The 19157-nt window shown below is 48.4% G+C and overlaps 6 protein-coding genes across 6 annotated transcripts; 3 read left to right on the top strand and 3 right to left on the bottom strand.

Moving 5' to 3' along the window:
* Positions 1-219: 219 nt before the first annotated feature.
* Positions 220-2869, top strand: ONS95_002255 (uncharacterized protein; the record flags this gene model as incomplete). Its single annotated transcript, XM_058495502.1, has 4 exons — positions 220-264; positions 310-1326; positions 1378-2159; positions 2266-2869. 4 exons carry the CDS (start codon positions 220-222, stop codon positions 2867-2869), a joined length of 2448 nt encoding a protein of 815 aa, XP_058354230.1.
* A 196-nt stretch (positions 2870-3065) lies between these two features.
* Positions 3066-3248, top strand: ONS95_002254 (uncharacterized protein; the record flags this gene model as incomplete). The annotated part of the gene is made up of 1 exon (XM_058495501.1): positions 3066-3248. One exon carries the CDS (start codon positions 3066-3068, stop codon positions 3246-3248), a length of 183 nt encoding a protein of 60 aa, XP_058354229.1.
* On the bottom strand, positions 3196-5247 carry ONS95_002253 (uncharacterized protein). The gene has a single exon (XM_058495500.1). The coding sequence runs from the start codon at positions 5039-5041 to the stop codon at positions 3815-3817; it is 1227 nt and encodes a 408-aa protein (XP_058354228.1). The 5' UTR covers positions 5042-5247; the 3' UTR covers positions 3196-3814.
* Positions 5248-5654: 407 nt separating this feature from the next.
* ONS95_002252 (uncharacterized protein) lies at positions 5655-11606 on the bottom strand. The gene is made up of 5 exons (XM_058495499.1): positions 9610-11606; positions 8716-9501; positions 8519-8667; positions 7897-8406; positions 5655-7847 (listed from the first exon to the last, which is right to left on the bottom strand). Exons 1-5 carry the CDS (start codon positions 11043-11045, stop codon positions 6226-6228), a joined length of 4503 nt encoding a protein of 1500 aa, XP_058354227.1. The 5' UTR covers positions 11046-11606; the 3' UTR covers positions 5655-6225.
* A 2288-nt stretch (positions 11607-13894) lies between these two features.
* ONS95_002251 (uncharacterized protein) lies at positions 13895-16036 on the top strand (the record flags this gene model as incomplete). The annotated part of the gene is made up of 1 exon (XM_058495498.1): positions 13895-16036. One exon carries the CDS (start codon positions 13895-13897, stop codon positions 16034-16036), a length of 2142 nt encoding a protein of 713 aa, XP_058354226.1.
* Positions 16037-16444: 408 nt separating this feature from the next.
* Positions 16445-18921, bottom strand: ONS95_002250 (uncharacterized protein; the record flags this gene model as incomplete). The annotated part of the gene is made up of 5 exons (XM_058495497.1): positions 16445-16608; positions 16742-17381; positions 17521-17931; positions 18017-18281; positions 18413-18921. 5 exons carry the CDS (start codon positions 18919-18921, stop codon positions 16445-16447), a joined length of 1989 nt encoding a protein of 662 aa, XP_058354225.1.
* Positions 18922-19157: the final 236 nt, after the last annotated feature.

Below are 19157 nucleotides of genomic sequence, written 5' to 3'. Positions count from 1 at the left end.
CAAGCGGGTCTGTAAAGTACCGTCTACCATTCAAGACATTGAATGTATCGTCTTCAGTAACGTTGCTGACAACGGCTTCTTGAAGTCTACCACTCTACTCAACCCTGCTGCATTTCATAATCACAACTTACCGTGCTCGACTTCTCCTCGAACTGATCAACAATATTGCACAATCGATCCTCGGTACAAGGGAGGTTGCTACGGAAAGTGAGGTCGATCATGGATTCCCACTCGGAAAGACCCAGCTTCAAGGGCGAATTCATGGTATATCTCACCCCTTCAATCAAGAATTCTACTGACAAACCATAGCTTCCATCTGGTCCACTAAGTCAGTCGATCGACAGATTGTGTGAAAGAGCATTGATGGCACTTCCATTCGTTGGCATGTTTGTCGGCGTCGACGAGCTTGTGCCAATCAAGGCAATCTATGCTATCTACGATCCCAGCAATTGTGGCATCGCATACGTTCGTGGAGATGGCACATTCGCTGTCGCCAGTCGTATTTGCTTTACCAAACAATTCAAGGACTCCTGTATACCTCTATTTCGATCACAGCGCACTTACCTGCCGGAACTGATGGCTAGATCGGCTCTATACTATCGTCAAGTTAATTCTAAAGAGGTGTTTCCTGCCCAAATCCTGGTCAAATTTCCGACTCAGAGCTCAGTGAAGGCCTCGCTTACATATATCGGCGACCTAGTTATGGACTCTTGCCCAGCATTGTCCAATTTCGACGCTACACCAAAGGGTCCAGACCTGGCACCGCCGCATGTTGTCTTGGAGGACAAACCTACGTGGGATTTCAACACTGCTGGCTTCCAAGCGATCACTGCCCCAGGCGATGATATTGTCGACAGCAAGTACATTGACTTCAAGCGTCAGTACCCTACTGTTCGGATCAACTCGGTGGACTTTCAGCATGCAGCATTTTGTCTCGCAGGGTTACTTAAGCAAGGCATGATCTCCTTTCTCCACGAAGGACAAAATGACCGTCGCTTCTTTGTTGGAAACCAAACGCCTGTGAAGCATCCAGCTTTTGTCACTCCTTTACGAACAGCTAGAGGATGGACTGTAGACTGCTTCCTTGCACGGTTCGAGAGGTTTCAGGATATCTACACGACGGAGACCTACGCCCAGATTCCAAACCCCGTCAACTGGCTTGAGGCTGAGATGGCAAATGAGGCTCGATTAGAGAGATGGAACGTTCCGTGGTCAATCGAGTCTGACAAAAAAGATGATTCGGTGGTTAGTTGGGAATTATTGAAGGTCATGCCGTTCAGAACTCGAGGTGATTCAAAGGAATATCCAAAGTCACTAATCCCAAAGGTAATCTCATGCCCTGGATACACCTTTTGCCCGCTAATAGCTCTTTGATAGGCTCCACGACCTCTGAGGCTCAATGACATCGTCACCAAGTCTGGTAAGCTCAGAAAGTCCAAATACGCCAAGAAAGAAAGAAAAGAGCGACAGAGGGCAGATCAGGCAGCAGGTCGTGGGAGTTACGCCCCTGTCGATCTCGCAGAAGAGGCTGGCTTTATTCCGGGTCATATGGTCAGCAGTCCTAAGGCCATCAGAGGACGAGACAGGCTCAACCACAATACTGGTTATCAAGTGGGCCAGGCTTCTCATATCAACAGACCTGAGATTAAGGCGCCAGTGGCAGGTCAGAAGCGAAAACACAACAATGGCCAAGGCTCATTCCAGAATCCTGCTGTCTTATCCGACTCTGACGAGCCAGAAGAGATACAAGAGAAACCTGTAGAGCACAACCACAATGTCGAGGTCGAAATTGAGGATGTCGGCAGCGATTCTAGCTCGGGAAAACACCGAAAGAAGAAATCTCGTCGTAAGAGCCAGTCTCGCAAGACAAAAACTTTCGTTCCTGGCGCCGATGTTCTCTTCGCTTCACCCGGTAGGACTTTAAGAGACGTGGAGGAACTGGGCATCAGAATGGGATCTGCAGCCAGTTCACCACAAGAGATCCTCCAGTCATTTCGTAGAGGATGCGACACTTCTCGCGCACACCCAAAATTCCAACTGGATGTTCCAGAGAGTGATGGGGACCACGAGACATACAGGATTGGGAAGGAGAGGAATGGTAGTCGGAAGTCTGCGCAACAATTTGATATTGGGCGCGGGAGCTCGACAGTGCTAAAGAGGTCAGTACGTTCTTTCAGGTCAATACTGCAGCGATCAACCCTTGCAAATCCTGACAATTAGTGACTTGATAAGTGGATATCTGGGCTCTTTAGCTGACAACCTCAGACCAGGAAGTTACTACCGCCAAGCCGAACATGGTCAAGATGCCACACATGTGAACTACGAAGAGCCACATAGCACTTCATCTTCCAACAAACGCGTGTCTCTTGGATCTCCCTTCGTAACTTCGTGTTCGGAGCCAGAATCCAGGAGTGATTCTAGCTTCGACTTCTCGAACGATGAAGTTTCGGTCTATGGGACCACTTCTGGACCTCAAGTACCCAAGTACCCCCATGAGTTAACCAACAAATTCGAGAACCGCTCGCCCAAATTCACCAGACCAGCCGCTACTAGGGTCGACGACAATGATTTCAGTCCAATCGACCTAGATAGCATCCGTTCTACACCCACCAGCGCATCCACCTACGCTAGCGATATAGAAAACTTTCCCATCAGCACATCCAGACAGCCAACCGTATCTCTAGAAACCAAAATCTCATCACCCATTGTCCCTGATATAATGCTTTCAACGACCAAGAGCGGCAAATTATCCAATCCACACACCCCGTCACCACAAACAGGTGATAGATTCTATGATCACATTGATCGAGCCCCAACGACTGATCGTCTGGGGTCATGCCACTCGAAAAGGCAAGAAAGAACTCAGTGATTTCAGGCGGAATCCAGTGCTTCCCTCCACGCAAGACTGCCTCGTCCAAGGAAGCTATCGAGGACACAGCATGTGGAGTCGGTTTCGAAGGGCAGGTCCATATCGATGAGGAGGAACCTGAGCTGGACGCTGATCGTCCTGGCCAGCAGCTCTTCTTCGACAAACAGAGCCAGAGAGGCTAGATATGTCCAGAAACATGCTTCAGGACAGAGCATCTCAACCCGAAATAATTATCAAGGACGAGGACGAGGATGAGGAGAACCCATTCGCCGGCGTCAATCAGGATTATCGGAAGCTTCAACGAGCAACTCGTAATCGAGAGCATATGTTCATGGCTGAGCCCGATCAGTCCGCGATCGATGAGCGCTCGCATCCATAATTTGGACATGGCGGTAAGAATGGCGTCTCAAAACCTTCCCTGGAGATTCTCAACGACACAGACTCGCATAATAGCCTCAATCTGCTCTCCCAACATCAATTACGTACTCGCGAAGGCCTCAGAAACAGGCTGTCTTGCATAAGTTAGCTATGTTTGTCATTTATAGCAAGCATACTTATTCTCAGTATCGGCCTCTACTCCTGCGCGTGGAGCTACTTTAACATTTCATGAAGTAAATAAACAGAGCTGCAGCGTAGATCTGGGCTTAATAAGATAATTTACTTGGGCAGTTTGAGGGATAAGTTTGTAATAAGTTAATCGCTGCATCTCGTATACAAATGAACTAGTGCAAAGTCAGGCATAATGTGATCGTTGAAGTTGTTTATTTTCGAACTCGCTTGTGACGAGACTCTAAACTCTGTCGCGCCAAGTTACGGGACGCCTAGGGGGCATCCAATGGGAGCAGTTGTCGTACAGGTTCTAAATTGCTGATGAGTCTCAACTGATGCTGTGGGCTCCAAAGGTCCATGCCGCATCGATCATACACGCTGAGGGGATACAAAAGGCTATTGGAAAAGCTTTGCTTGCCCTTTGATCCATTCCTGGAACGTCACACCACTTCCATCCTTTCTATAAAAGGCAAGACATCTCAAGTAGGTTTGGATGGCGTCAAGTTCCTCAACAAGCACTCCTTGAGTTCTCGACTGCAAGGTGACAGGGCTTCCGAAGCACTTTATAAATAGATTTTTAGCAGGGCCAATGAGGGTTTGGTAGATAGCCCTTGCTAACTTCTCGCTGCCGAATAGCCAGTGAGTATCACTTTCGTGTAGTGTCAGTAGCACTGGTGTGGATGCCATCTTCTGAACAAACAGGTTGTTCTGACGAGTAAGAGTGCTTGTCCATGACGCGATGAAATCGTTCGTGTTCTGTCCAAAGTCCGAGCCTCGCCCAGGAGGTCGACCACTAGCAACGTCTTCCTTGTACTTCTGTGTTATGGCTTCTTGATCAGGCAGAACGCCTCTGAGCCCCATGAAGCCAGCAAAATTCGTCCCTGAGCACATCCAAGTAGCTAAAGCAGAAGCCGCACTGTCCCAATGGCCTCCAAAGACAATTTCAGCATGCTCCCATGAAACTCTGTTCTTTAGCTGTTTCTCAAACCCAAGGGCTCTTCCCTCTGACTCGATAATCTTTCTGACAGCATCCATGGTATACCTCAGGCTTTCGTACATTTTGACGCTACTTTCACCTTCTTCGTCATAAATACCAAAATCCACCCACATCCTACGTTTCTCAATACTCTTATCGGCTTTGACGTGGCAAATGAATGGTGCAGTTGGGAAAATCCACCTCACACCTGGGAGCTCTTGCTGAAGTGTCTTTCCGGATGAGCATTTCGTCGCGTCAAGTAGTTGATGCTTCAATTTTGCACCACTGCTGTCATTGGCGTGGAGTAAGACAACAGTTAGCACTCTTCTATGCCCTGGCAGCGGCTCAACAATCTCCAAATCGGGAGGTTGGCTGTCACAATCAAGATAACTTCCACAGCCTAATCCTGCCGTTAGACGCTCCAAGATAGGTGTTGAGACTTCCGAGCCCACTCCCGAGTCATTTACTGTGTCGATTGCACGAACCCTCGATACGTTGTAAGGTGTCACAGTAACGTCCGACTGCGAGGAAATATCGCCCTCCTCAATGTCCGAGAATGATCGGTCTTCATCTTTGGAGCTGTCTATGAACGGTGGTGAGTGGCCTTCTGTGGCTCGAGCCGAGGTTCGTTTCCGCTCTTGGGTCATTTGTAATGTGTTGGAGTCAGTTCGGTACTTTCAAATGAAGTTGGATCAACGGGTATGAACTGGTCAAGTGTCGAACTGGTCTGCTTTCTAAGCTATTGCATCGAAGAGACAATCTTTGCAGAAGCCGTCATGGCAGATATTCTACAGGATAATACGAAACTGTAACAATGGCGTTATGAATGACTTGCACCACGAGATGGTTTACATGCGTCTTTATCTGTGTCCTGGACTGCGGGAAAACAACCAACGTAGCCTGGAGTCCCCATCCGGCAAGAGCGAGGCTTACGCTAACAACCCGCAAGCGAGGCAGCTATGTGGTCCGCGATGAGACACCAGCAGATGGCCGGCAAGACGGTTTCTTCTCCTGTAAACCTAGCTACGCTGGAGAGAAAGGGGGGTGGGGGGGCAGTTGTGATGGTTACGCAATGAGTTGATATCCAAAGTGCAACCTTCTTGCTGTCCATACTTTCATAATTAAAACGAAGTAAACAAGGTGAAGCGAACGTCGCATAGTCCAGCACCCGCTATTTTATACTAGCTCCATTATCAGTATCGAGAAATGGGCCCGTCCAAGAAGTTTCAATGCATTTGATCGCTTCATCGCATGTAAAGTGCTTCGTATAACTCGCCTCAATTTTTGCACCTAATTCTCGCCAATCTACTGAACTACTCACTACTTCTTCCTTGGTCTCTTCCTCAGCACTGTTCGCAACACGGGTCTTCTCTCATATGCTTACGATGCCATTTCCACCAATTTTAAAACTTCCATACCTATCCAGCGCTGGCCTAGAGCTAGATGCTTCTGATGTGGGATTGCTTTGTTTACAAAGCACCAAACCATTACAATGCCCAATCTCTTTAGAATTCCCGTAATTCGAAATTCTTTCACATCATCCACGCTGGTTTACTTCGCAGCCAAGACCTCAGTATAAGTGACCAGGGGTTGGACCTGATAGAACCAGGACTTCTTGAATTATCAACCAGCAGGGAATTCAAGAGTCAACTACCTTAAGCAAGCCACACCCGGACGAATTATCTCGCATTTCATCGTTCACTGAAATGACATATGTATTTGTTTCCAGGCTGTTTCCATCAATCTCATTAGTAATACCCAAAACACAACGCCTCGCAATGCACGAAATACATGTTTCCTGCCGATTCCACGAACGCCCCCCGGAAAGTAACTATTCCTTTACCCAAACCCCAAAATCCTCTTTCCTAATACCACTTCTTTCACACATGCTCCTGAAAATGCCTCCTTGTTCATACAAAGCATACGGCGTATCCAACTCTGCAATTGTGCCCTGATCCATAACGCAAATGCGATCATAGTTGATGATTGTCTTGAGTCTGTGAGCGATGCAAAGTAGTGTTTTGCCTCGGAATCCCGTGGCGATCGTGCGCTGGATCTTCTCGTCTGTTTCCATATCTACGGACGATGTTGCCTCATCACAGACGATGATTTGTGAGCCTCGTACCAGAGCTCGTGCCAGTGCCATAAGTTGTCTTTGGCCTAATGAGAAATTGAGGCCCTCGTCTTCCACGATGCCGTCAAGGTGGATGCGACCAGGGGACTTATCATCTAGGCTTGCCTCTTCCGATATCAGGTCAGACTGGCGAAGAGCGCTCCAGAGTGCTAAGTCAGTGTGCTCGTTGAATGGATCAAGATTACTGCGAATAGTTCCCTTGAACAGTGTTGGGTCTTGAGGTATGATAGCCAAGCGAGATCGTAAGTCCTGGAGTCCAATTGTGCTTATATCCAGCCCGTCGATTGTAATAGAACCTCCGGAAAGTTCGACGAGACGGAAGAGTGTCGACATGATACTAGATTTGCCAGCTCCAGTGCGCCCAACAACACCAATCCGTTCGCCACCTCTAACATGCATGCTGAGGCCAGACAGAACCAGTGGCAAATTCTCTCGATATCTCATTTGGACATTGTTGAAGATGATCTCACCAGATTCTGGCCAAGACTTCCGTACTTCGACTGTATGAAGCGGCGCTTCCTCTTCCAGCTGAGTTCCGTAGTAGTGAAGACGCTCCGTGGCGTTCATTCCGTTCTCCACCTCTGCTAACTGTCGAACTGTAAATTGAATCATCTGAACAATCGCGAGGATATAACTGAGAACCAATCCACCAATCGATGGATTTACATTGAAACGAGATGTAACAACCAAAAGGCCAGTCACAAACACGAGTAAATTTCCAATAACGTCTAGCCGTGTAGATAGCCAACGCTGGTTTGCAAAAGTGAGATAATATGCACTGTTCATCTCATCAATTGCGTCTCGAAGGTTCTTGACGAATACGCCTTTCAATCCATACGCGCGGATACAAGCAGTGCCGGAAAGGCCCTCGCTAAATTTGGCGAAAACGGTGGAACGCAGGACTGATTCGAATCGCTTCATCTCTCGAGCCGACGCACGGTAGTATGCAGCGGAGAAGATGAACATGAGAAACAGAGGTCCAAGGGCAATGGCGAAGTAGTGAAAGTAAGCGATGATCAAACCGAAGACGGAAAGAATCATAGCCATGGTCAATAGATACATTCTCATAGCATCTGACAAGTTATTGTCCATAACGTCCACATCTCGTGAAAACCGATTCGTGATCCGGCCTAGAGGAGTTGTATCGAAGAAAGACATCGGCGCTCGAAGTGCGCGTGTGATCGCTCTGTTCAACATTGTCTTACTGGCATTGGTACCCATGAATGTGAGGAAGACAGAGAAGAGGAACATCGTCAGAGCCTGTGAAAATCCGAGAGCGGCATATACCCCAATGTAAACTCCTTTCGAGTAGCCAAATTCTGGTACGGATCAGCATTTGAATGTGAGAGTAAAACCCTAGAAACTTACTATTGCTTGTCCACCACGAAAGCCAAAGACTGGTCGAGATGTTTGCTCCCTGGGACGCCAACAGGAATATGAATACCAATGGAGTATTGATGATGTTGCCAGCGCGCATGTAGTCAAAATACACTGACCAAGGAACGCTCTTGACAGCTCGTTCCTCGGCCTGCATTAACGTGGCACCCTTGCGCTTCTTCTTAAAGACCTTCTTTTCACCCTCAATTTCATCCTCGTTGACATGATCTTCGTCATCATGCTTTTCCTCGACAGCCGTGGTTTCCATAAGAAGCTGGAATCCGGCATGATCTCTCATGAGATTGTCGAAAGTATCAACTGCTTGAATTCTGCCATCCTCCATCCAGATAATACGATCGCAACGATTAAGAACCCAAAGCTGATGTGTTGCCAGGATCCTGGCCTTGTCTTTCAGCAGTCCCAAAATCGCGTTATCGAAAATGTGACGACCAACATGGGCGTCTACAGCTGATAGAGGGTCATCCATGAGTATCAGATCGGCTACATAAATTAGCATTGATCTGGAACTGGTCTGGAAGTACAACATGACGTATGCGGAGCAGTGAAACAAAGGATAGGTTCGGAGATAATTTACGCTCCACTTCGTACATACCATCAAAATAGATCGCCCGAGCGATGTTGAGACGTTGCTTCTGTCCACCAGAAACTGTAATTCCGCGTTCCCCAATCTCGGTAGCATCTCCTTGGGGAAGCATCTCCAAATCTGGTTCAAGAGCACACGCCTTGATGACCTTCTGATACCTGAGAGCAGTCAGCAGGGTGAGGTGATGCTGGCCCAGTAAAACTTACCATTCCTTGTCCATTTCTCTACCAAACAGAATGTTTTCCTTCACACTTGCATTTTGAATCCAGGCGTACTGTGGACAAAATGCCCTGCTTGCTCCGATCATTATCTCGCCCCTGCCCTTATTTGTCATTCGCATATCACCCGCGAGAGCGGCAAGCAATGAACTCTTTCCACTTCCAACCCCGCCAATGACAGCAACCAACTCATTTCGTCCGATTGAAAATGACATGTTTTGTAACTTGAACGGCTCGCTATCCCCAGCCAGAGTACTTGTGTCATCAGGCGTCGTTACGCCAGATAAGTCGTTCTTAGTTGATGCTAGCTTTGCAGCTTCCTTTTCAGCTTTATCGGATACCTTTTTGGCCTTCTTGTCGGCCTTGATAACTGCCTTGCTTCTCCCAACGGGAACAGCATGGTCTGGATCCTGCGTTACTGTTCTTTCCCAAGTAAAATCTGCGTTCTTCAGCTCAACAGCCATTTCGGCGCCTGCATCGAACTTTGTGTTCTCGTCCTGATCTTCACTCAAGAGGTACTCCTGAATACGAATGATCGAGGACCAAGCGTCTGTGACCTGACCAATGACCAACGGAAGTAGATTTAGTGGCAGGCGAAGAGAGTTGAAGAGGGCCAGCGATGAGAAAATTCGTGCAGGCGCAAGATCGTGACTCGTCAGGGAGTATGTGATGAATGCAAGCATAGATGAAAAGACTGGAAGTGACATAGAGACGGCGTTGATCGCGTTTCTGATTGCAAGAAGAATTTGAATCATCTTTATCTCTTGATCACGACTAAACGAATGGGGAGTCAGTACTAATGCTTCAGACATGTTTGGAAGATGGGTGCATGCGTGTTGTGAACGGAGTGGTGGGGACTGATTGTATCCTGGTGTCACTTACATGTTCTGAAGTCTTTTCAGGAAAGCACTTTCCCAGCCAAAGAATTTTACAAATCTCACAGACTGTAAAATTTCTTGGGTAAGGCTGACTCTCTGATCTGTAACTTTGTTGATTTTCTTACGCCTCGCGAAGAGAATTTTTACGACCTTCGTTAGGACGGGCAAGCCGATAACGAGCAAAGAGAAACCAGCCAGAGCACTGTAAGTCAAATTGACCAGAAGTAGTATCAACGTGATTATACATGAGATAGGGGCGGTCCATATCAAGTGGAAAAGGCCTGAAGCCTGGTCGATTCGATAAGTGTCGACAGACATCAAGTTCACAACTCTTCCGTTCGCCCAACCGGTCCCGTCCCCAGCTACTCCTCGAGTTGTATCCGTCGGTTGCTTGGGCGATCCTTTTTTCGCATCTGCCTTGGCCTTCACATCGTTCTTGGTCTGCTTTTCATTCTCGGTGTCTGGCCCAGTTTTGACCTCTTTCCCGCCAGCCTTTGCACGCCCAGAAATATTCATAGCTTTCTCAAAGATGACCGAGATGAGTACACCTCTGGCTTGTCCTCCGACCATCATTCCACGGTATATGAAATGGTTGGTGCCCAGACTCTGAATCATTTGCATGATGGTAATTCCGAAAACCAGACCTAAGCCCTTTCCAATGTGCGGCGGTGGGTCGCCCCTCTGTTGCGCAACATATGCATCCTGGGCAAATTGAATGAGGAAACGAAGTGTAAACGGGGATATAACCTGGAGGATGTTCGAGAAGAACTGACAAATGCCCCCAAACCAAAACTCGAATTTAAAAGTCTCGTGCATCGACCATAGTAGAGGATATTTGTCGCCTCTGTTAACTCGCTTTTTGAATGAAGCCTGCAGTTTCAATGTCATGGCCTCTGCTGATCGATTGGGGTTGACTGTCCAAATGTCATTTTGTTCTAGTGTCCGCTTGTAGCCAACCTGCTTGCTATCAGCTTGATTATCTGCGTATGTCCTGGAGAAACCTACCGACATGATAGGCGCTACCCATTGGAAATAGACCTGGCTCAGGAACGAGGCAGTATATTCTCTCGACACAGTCCGAGTTTCTGGAACTGGTGGCACTTGACCCCACCGCAAAGGATTGAGCTTCTTGTGCCATGGTCTCCTCTTCTCTGGTCCATCTATTTGGGACTCGGTTTCTGAGAAAGCGCTGGTTGTTGTCGCATGGCTTTTCGTCCTGTCGATATGCGGTCTTTTCTCGTCCAAGTCTTTTGATCTGCTTTCCGCGCCACTTTCGCCGGAAGCATGGCCATGTGCCTTTATCTCGATATACTCCTTTTCGTAGCCGTCGACGTCGAGAGGTTCTTCATGATTGGTATTTTGTGTAGCTGCTGCAGGATCGCTGGCAGTGGCGGCCTCGGGTCTGTACTCAACCTCGGGATCTTGGCCCGGTTGTGTCATGTTGTTGCAAGTTTTGGCAGCAGCACAACATGCGGGGAAAGCAAATGGGAAACAGGATAGGACGACAGGAAGAAGCGACGAGAGAGGAGGAAAGGGAGAAAAGCAAAAGGCAGAGAGGAAAGCCGCAAGATGCTAAATTTCTTCGGGATTGTAACGGGCGACGGCGACTATTTGGAAGTCCATGTCATCTTTGCGCCATGGCATAGCATGGACTTTTGATCCGTAGCCACGGTTTAAGGCTAGCAAGGCGAGAGCGAGGGCGAGGCCAACGTAAGGTACGGCAAATACGAGCAGATAGATAGGCTCCGAGCCCGACCTGCGATGCGATGCGATGCGATGGAAGACAGTCGCAGTGGGGCCGGGGGGGTGGACCATCCCGTCCATTCCATTCCATTTCTCATCCTTTTTTTTTTGGTGGCAGAACTTCCAGTCACCTTCCCCGGCCGTCGTAGCGCGGTGGCTGCTTAGATACAGACACATTGCAGTGGGGTGAAGTCGAGTGGATGGGGGTGGAGTGGAGTGAATTGGAGTCCTTGTAAACCCCACTACAGTACGCGTAGGTATCGTTATCATACAGTATTATTCACCTGCAGAGCAGAGGAGGTAGATACTTCCTCAGGTAGTCAGGCTATGACAGCTGCGTCCGCATTTCAATCGTCTAGTCTAACTCTACCTCTCCCCCGTCCTTTACCGTAAGCACCGTAAGCTCTACTGTAGCTGCTATGGAAATCCGAGAGGTTGACAAGGGTCGCGATGGTAATTTATCATGGTACGCATCGCAAACAAATGTTTCCGTCTCAAATCAAGTCAATAGAAGTCATCATCAGTACCCATACCAAACCTTCTTTACGCGAGATGTAAGTTTAAGCTGGATCCAAGGGTCTAGAGCTACAGTATTAGACGCGCCGTGCAGTCGCACGCAACCTTAACCTACTTCCAACTAAAGTTTTACCGTTCGACTTAGCTTGAACGTTCGGAATATAGAATTTCCCGGAGATCTCATCCTGCAGTGCAGTGCAGTGCAGTGCAGCTCGGCGTTGAGATCTTGTTGCCTTCATCCTGGCCGGTCCTGGTCCTGGTCCTGGCCCTGATCCTGGTCGTCAACAAGCATTGCAAGGTGGGGTGGGGTGTCTGGGTCTGCGTGTTCCCTAGGAATCCGAACTCATAATTTACCTAGCCAGCACGGATCGCTATCGATCGATTAGAAGAAACTCTTTCTCAGTTAAGCATTCTCTTACAGAAGTCAACATGATGTACTCTTTATCCCTGCTTGCTTGCTTGCAAATAAATTTACAAAGAGCAGGGCGCTGTGTCCTCGGTCAAATGCTGCATGTAAGTTATTCTCCAGGTCGAAGTCATGACATGTAGCATTTGGTCGTCTAGAGGCCAAGACAGGGCACGGTCAAAGAACCAACCAAGAGTGGAGTGGGCACACCCGCGTAAATCCTTCCGACGGCCACGGCCACGGCCACGGCCAACTGCTGAGCTTCAAGGATGGAGGATGGCAAGTTGGAAGGTGTCACGCACTCACAAGCTACCTAAAGCACCTACCTAGGTATGCTTTCCAATTGTATTTGTAATACAAGAGCAGTGATGCTCACCGACGTTCTGACACGCAAGCCACGCATTTCCGCTTCCGTCGCGCAGCCATTGATTGGGAGGGACCAAGGGGGAGGGACAATTGGAATCGGCATGGACTTAAAGGTTGCCGACTACCGGTAAAGTCCGAGTCACGTTTACTGCATAGACAGAAGACAGACCCTCAGCAGGTTGGTAATCGTACCTGTCCTTCTACAGTAGGTAGGCACAGAGAGACTTACTCGCTACATCTTTTAATGAAGACATTCATCTTGAGCGACGCAGGCATTGAAACAAGTGCGGTTCCAGAACAGCAAAACTTTCCTTTGTGAAGAAGAGTGACCGAAGTACCGGGAGTCGTGGTAACAGGATTATGCCTAAATGCGAAGATATCTCAACACAAGAGGTAAATGACATCCTTTCCTCATTTCCCGTTTTCATTCCATGGCCTGCCTTGCATCCAACACCAAGATTGGCCGCATACAATATATCATAGGTTCTGGAGTGTCAGGTCCATAGAATACAAGCAACGACTAGCCCTTTCGCCATACTACACAAGGAACGCGCTATGACAATTGCTATTGGCAATTCTTCACGTCTTATTTTAAGAGACCCAGTCAGATACAAGCGGTCAGCTGCCTCTTGTTCCCATATCCAGTGCTGCAAGACTTTATTGTTCTGTTCGTTGCCTTGACCTCACTGCTTATTGATATTCTCTTGTTGATATTGTCGACCTTTCCGACCTTAGAAATATATTGGACTTTAAGACTGACGTTCACCAACATATTTTCGATTGTCTCCAAGTTGCCACGTTATATCTAGAACTTCGCAGCGTGCAGCCAGCTTATTGCTTATGGGCACTAATATTGGAAAGATTAAAATCCACGACAAAAGTAGCCCTTCCAACGCTTTGCCTAATTAGGAAAGGTCAATCCAAGCCGGCCCTCCCGCAGCCGCTGTTCCATACCTCTGGTACGAGCACGAACCTCAACGAGCATTGCCATGGCTTCTTGACGAACTACCACAGGCATCGTTTACTTAATAATTGCATCTATATGCTGCCGATATGATCTTCATACATCTCATCAAACTTTCGATTGCCAAGTGCTACTTCTCCTCCAGCCCCCTCTCACCGGAGCCTGTTGGATCACCTCGTTTTTAGTGTCCACTCGTTCACCCTCATAAAGCTTAACATACTTCTATCATGCCCCACGCTAAGTCTGTTGCCTGGTGACTACTCGCGACGATTGCGGAATATTGCTCAGATTGGAATGCCGTCTCTCGGTATGAACAAAACCTGGCAGCGCTTACTGTCACTCAAGCCCAGGAAGCCTGACCAGGATCAACCCACTGGCATTAGTAGGATTGATTCCACGTTCACTGATGAAGCTTGGAATGAGTCTGGTCTCTTCGAGGCTCACTCCGATGCAGAAACACAGCCATATGGCACCCAAGATGCCTCTCGGCTCGTCGGCCATGTGCAATTATCAAGTCTCCACTACAAGCCATTGAATGAAGCGAAGCAGGATATCCGGATTCTCAATATCACATCCGGGCCGAGCGCTGAAGATATTGTCTGCACTTTGGAGCACTTCTCTTGCTCTCAGAAATATCCAAATTACACTGCACTGTCGTACTGCTGGGGCACTCTTGCTAATGCTGTATCAATTACTGTTGACGGTGCCCCGGTCTTGGTCACAATCAACCTGGCAGCAGCACTCAGAGCTCTTCGCTCGAACGGCCATTCCAATATCTGGGTTGATGCAATATGTATTAATCAGAATGACGAGACCGAAAGAGGTCAGCAAATCTTACGAATGAAAGCCATCTACAGAAATGCTTCCACAACCATAGCTTGGCTGGGACCTGATCACAAGAACCAAGCCGCTGTTGCTTTTCAACGGCTCAAGGTACTTGCAGCACGGAAGCCCGAAGACGAGTTTGAGAATGCCATTGCGGCACTTTTTACTGGCTATACAGCCTGGCGGAATGACCCTGGATGGTCTTCCGTCAAAGTCTTGATGGACTTTGCATATTGGAAGCGGACATGGATCATCCAAGAATTGGCTCTTTCGCGGTCCGTTCTTTTCTGGTGGGGACAGTCTTCGATTGGTCTTGATTTGCTTGATACTGCCATGGCAAATTTACGGGAGAGGAAACCCAAAGACTATTTCGAGAGTGGCTACAAAGACATTCTGTATCTCTTGGTTATCGTCGGAAAGACACGCAGCAAACATGGTCGAGATTCAAAGGGCATGAACCTCGATAGACTCCTAACGTTCTCTTGTCGGTCACTTGCGACCGAACCTAGGGACAAGATCTTTGGCGTTCTTGGATTGAGCTCTGATGGCTCTGCATTGATTCCGAATCCCGACTATCGAAAGCCTCTTGACACGATTCTACGTGAACTCACAACCTCGATGCTACTTCGCCATGATAGCAAGAACAAAGTTGGACCATCAGATCTGATCTGTATCGACAACCCAACAGGTCCAAAAAGACCTGAGCTGCCGTCTTGGGTGATAGATTGGACGAAGATTTGGAAAGGGCCGGCAGGCAATTTCTGGGCTTCCAGTGTTGAGCGAGGCTTCCAGTCAGGATACTTAGCTTCAGGCAAATCAAACGCTAATCCACTATTTTCCGAGGATGGAATGACCCTGACGATTCGTGGATATGTTGTTGACCGTGTGTGTAGCTTGAGTGCTGTGTATCTCATCGGTGGCAATAAGCCAAAGGCTTTTCTCAGCGAAGGCAAGTCAGGCTCGGCTCTCCAGCATTCTATAGGTCAAAATGTTTACGGAGGTGAGCGCGGTCTTTTCGAAGCGATTTGGCGCAGCCTCATTGCCGACAGGATTGCACACAAGAAGGGCGAACTGTCGACTAAGCAGGCACCATCGTCGTATGGCAGCCACTTCGCTCGTATATGGTCCGGAGACCTCGAGCGACCGCAAGGCGAGCGGCTCAGACACACATATGACTGCATTACAGCCGTAAAATCATTTGAAATCTACGGACGGACATTGGAAGATTGGTCTCGCTTCAACCCACCCGAATCGAATGCACCGGACAAACATGCAGATTACGACGAGATTGGCATACAGGATTTTGGAGTTGGCAGACCCATGCCTGGATTCGAACCCAATGGAATGGAATTTGTATACGCCTGCAAGTTTCGAGATATGTTCCACCGAAGATTGCTCACGACACGCAAGGGTTATGTCGGTCTAGCTCATGCTCAATCGGAGATTGGTGATATGATCTGTGTGCTTGAGGGCTGTACTATCCCCATGACTGTCCGACCTTGTAACCGCGGGTTTAGGCTTGTGGGCGATGCCTATGTTCATGGCATCATGAATGGAGAATTCTGGCAAGCACAGCCCCTATCATCAATACAGGAGTTCGACCTCAAGTGACAGGTCGAGAGAGGCTAAGCCACTTGGGCATATCCAACGCAATTTTTCATTCTTTTGGCACGACAGGAACGATTTTGCAAGCCAGACATATTATCTTAGTCTCATTCACCAGTTGCCACCGACTTGCTGTGCCATCCACGTGTATACCGACATCGCTAGGACGAATACTGCAAACATACTCCACCACGTAGGAATGGATGGTTAATGTATAGCATCTGATTTCCCTCTGATGTATGCTGTCAGCAGCGATCCTCGTACATAATATCCGGCACATATCTCAATGAATATTTCAGGGGGAAGGGGCCAGACTTGAATGTTCTCATCAATTTAAAACAGCCTTGTTCTGATGTGAATATGTACATGTACGCAAATTTATTCTCGTATGTCACGGCTCTTGTGAGTCTAGGTTCAATGCCTCAAGAAGTATTCTAACATCCGTGGGTAATTCGGCGTTCCTAGGCCCGTCACTGGGTCCCACCCGGGGGTCGCCTTGAAGCCATCTGTACCACATCCTGGGTTCGAGCCCTTTGTAATGTCATTCAGCATACGAGGATTCTTATAAAGGGCGGGATCTACTTGAGGAGTTAGCACATACTCGCCTCTTGTGATGCGATCCATCTCCTTCAAGGCGACTCGAAGCGAGAAAAAAAGAGGGGGCAAACAAAAACAGATAAGCGAGCGATCAAACGACCAAATTCAACTTACTCAGAAACCCGACACTTGCCTTCCCCATATTCATCCTCGCCTCATTGATAAGCGTTATAATCGCTCCAAATACAGGTGTACTAGCACTCGTCCCATACAGCAAGTAATCATAGCTCCCAACCAGCGCAACCACATATCCCGCTCCGTTCGCACTCACGTCCGGGTACGCCCTTGCGTTGGCGGTGCTATTCCACCTATCCTTCCCAAAACCCCTTTTACCACTCTCGAGATCTTTAGAATATTTCTTGAACCAGCTACTCACCGCTTTGGATTGATAAGAGGGCATGGCGAAAACATCGGAGAATCCACCGCCCGAGAATATCTTCGTAGAGCAGGCTATCTCAGGGGCCGTGACAGGGGCGTTGGGGGCGATTTGTGTAGCGCCTACGCTGGTGATATAGGGACATGTACTGGGAAAACTGGGGGCGAAGCGTCCATCCTTTCCCTCATTGTATTCGCCGCTTGAAGGGTCGATGCAGCGATCTAGGCTTGCCGCGACACCATAGTCGGCAGAACAGTAGAGGAAGGTAGTTCCCGCAAGACCGAGTTTGCCGTATTCGTCGCATTGTCGCTTTTCGTAAGCTGGCGTGAGATCGTGCTCATTGTAGGAGTAGGATGTGCTGATAACCTTAGTTGCGGACTGCAATACAGAAGATAACATTAGCTGCCTATATAATTTATGAGGACTACTCGTGGACGTGGAAATATGTGAACATGGTGGAAAGTAGCACATTTCGAATAACCTAAGACAATATGCAAGGAGCAGAAATATGACTTACCCAACCTCCACAATTCCTCGGCCCAGCATATCCTCCAGGGAGCTTGCTAGGATAAATAGCATCAATAATCGGTACCGTAACATTTTCCGTCTGCCCATCTCTGGAACAATAAGTCTCATCCAACGAGTCCAGAAAGTTGTTAAACGAAGTCCACTGCGTATTTACCAGATCTCCAACCTGGTACAACGTCACATTCAGTGGATTTACTAGCGCCATCGCATACTCAAGATCGAGGTTTGCTTCGATATTTTGGCCGAAATTGGGTGTGTTGTAGACGTTTCCGCCATCGACTGAGCGGAGAGAAGGGCGTCTCTGGACTTGGTTCTTAGAATAATTGCGGAAGAACATATCGAGATCGGATGCGAGGTAGGATTGGGGCGTGTATTGGACAACACCGAAACTGTTCTTTGGCTGAAAAGGGTCAGGTTTGGGTATGGTAGAACACCTGGCTGCTTCACACGCGACGTCTGGAAACACTTAGGGCGAGATAGCTCACATTCAACTTCGTCCTATGATCTAGTTCCGGGATGCCATAGAGCGCCCTCAGGCAGTCGGGAACTATATTGTTCGCGCAATCCGTCAAATTGTGGAGGACTGGCTTGGGCTTTGGGGAGAGCTTTGGGGCACAATCGTTGCCCTTTCCCCATTCCCCAAAGCCTGCTCCTTTTTCCTTCTTAGCTTGGGGTATGTTCTTCCTCGCTCTGATTCTGGCATCGAAGTGTACGGTGGGGGTGATGAAGTCGATGTGGCCTCTCACGTGTCTAGATGCATGTCAGTGTGATTTCCGTCGTAGACTTCAGACTCACAACCAGAAGAGTGCTGTCACACTCTAGGGTCAGTCTCTCCAATTTCAGGATATGCGAGAAAACAAGAAACTCCCAGCAACACTCACTCAGGCACACTATACTCTTCACAAGCCACATGTCCCGTCCCACTGTCCTCATGCTCCCACAGCCAATACTTCGTTCCCAGCAAGCTCTCCGTCTCCCCTACCGTTGTATTGACGTTTAACCACCCTAAACTTTGGCTACTCCAAACCATCTTTCCATCAAAGCCTGCATCGACAAGCCACTGCCATACAGTGTTCATGCTCTCCGCACTTGGCTTGAACGTCTCTGCGATCCGGTGATGGCTCCAATACTTGCCGTATTCCTTAGAACCTGGTGTCGAAACCGAAAGGAGACGTTTCTCAAGGTCGAATAAGTTCGACTGCTTGAGCGCGATGCGCACCGTGATCTCCACGCCGGGAGAGACACGAGTACGTTTCGTCCATCCGGTTGGAGGAACACGCCGGCGCTCATGCAGAACGTGGCTCCAACTCCTCGGACTCACTGCAACAGGAGATGAAAACGAAGTGGACAAGCACAAGAAAACCAGCGCCAGGATATTCAGCAAGACCATTGTAAGCGACATTCACCCAGATATCAATTCTCTTAGAGCCCACACAAGCTCATCCATTATTTAAGACGAACATCATTCCGTAGCTGGAAAGCTAACAGCGGGCTCCAAGTCGCCGCAACGGCAGCTCCGACTATATTAAGGACAGCGGAACTTCGCTTTGCACATTCTCTACATGGGAATGCCGTTGGCCGGTTCCAGACTTGGGGGACATAAAGTGGCGTGCATAGCAAAGTGTC

Source organism: Cadophora gregata (assembly GCF_030347475.1).
Source record: "Cadophora gregata isolate MNR1 chromosome Unknown scaffold_11, whole genome shotgun sequence".
Taxonomy (NCBI): Eukaryota; Fungi; Ascomycota; class Leotiomycetes; order Helotiales; family Ploettnerulaceae; genus Cadophora; species Cadophora gregata.
This window is presented reverse-complemented; position numbering and strand designations above follow the sequence as displayed.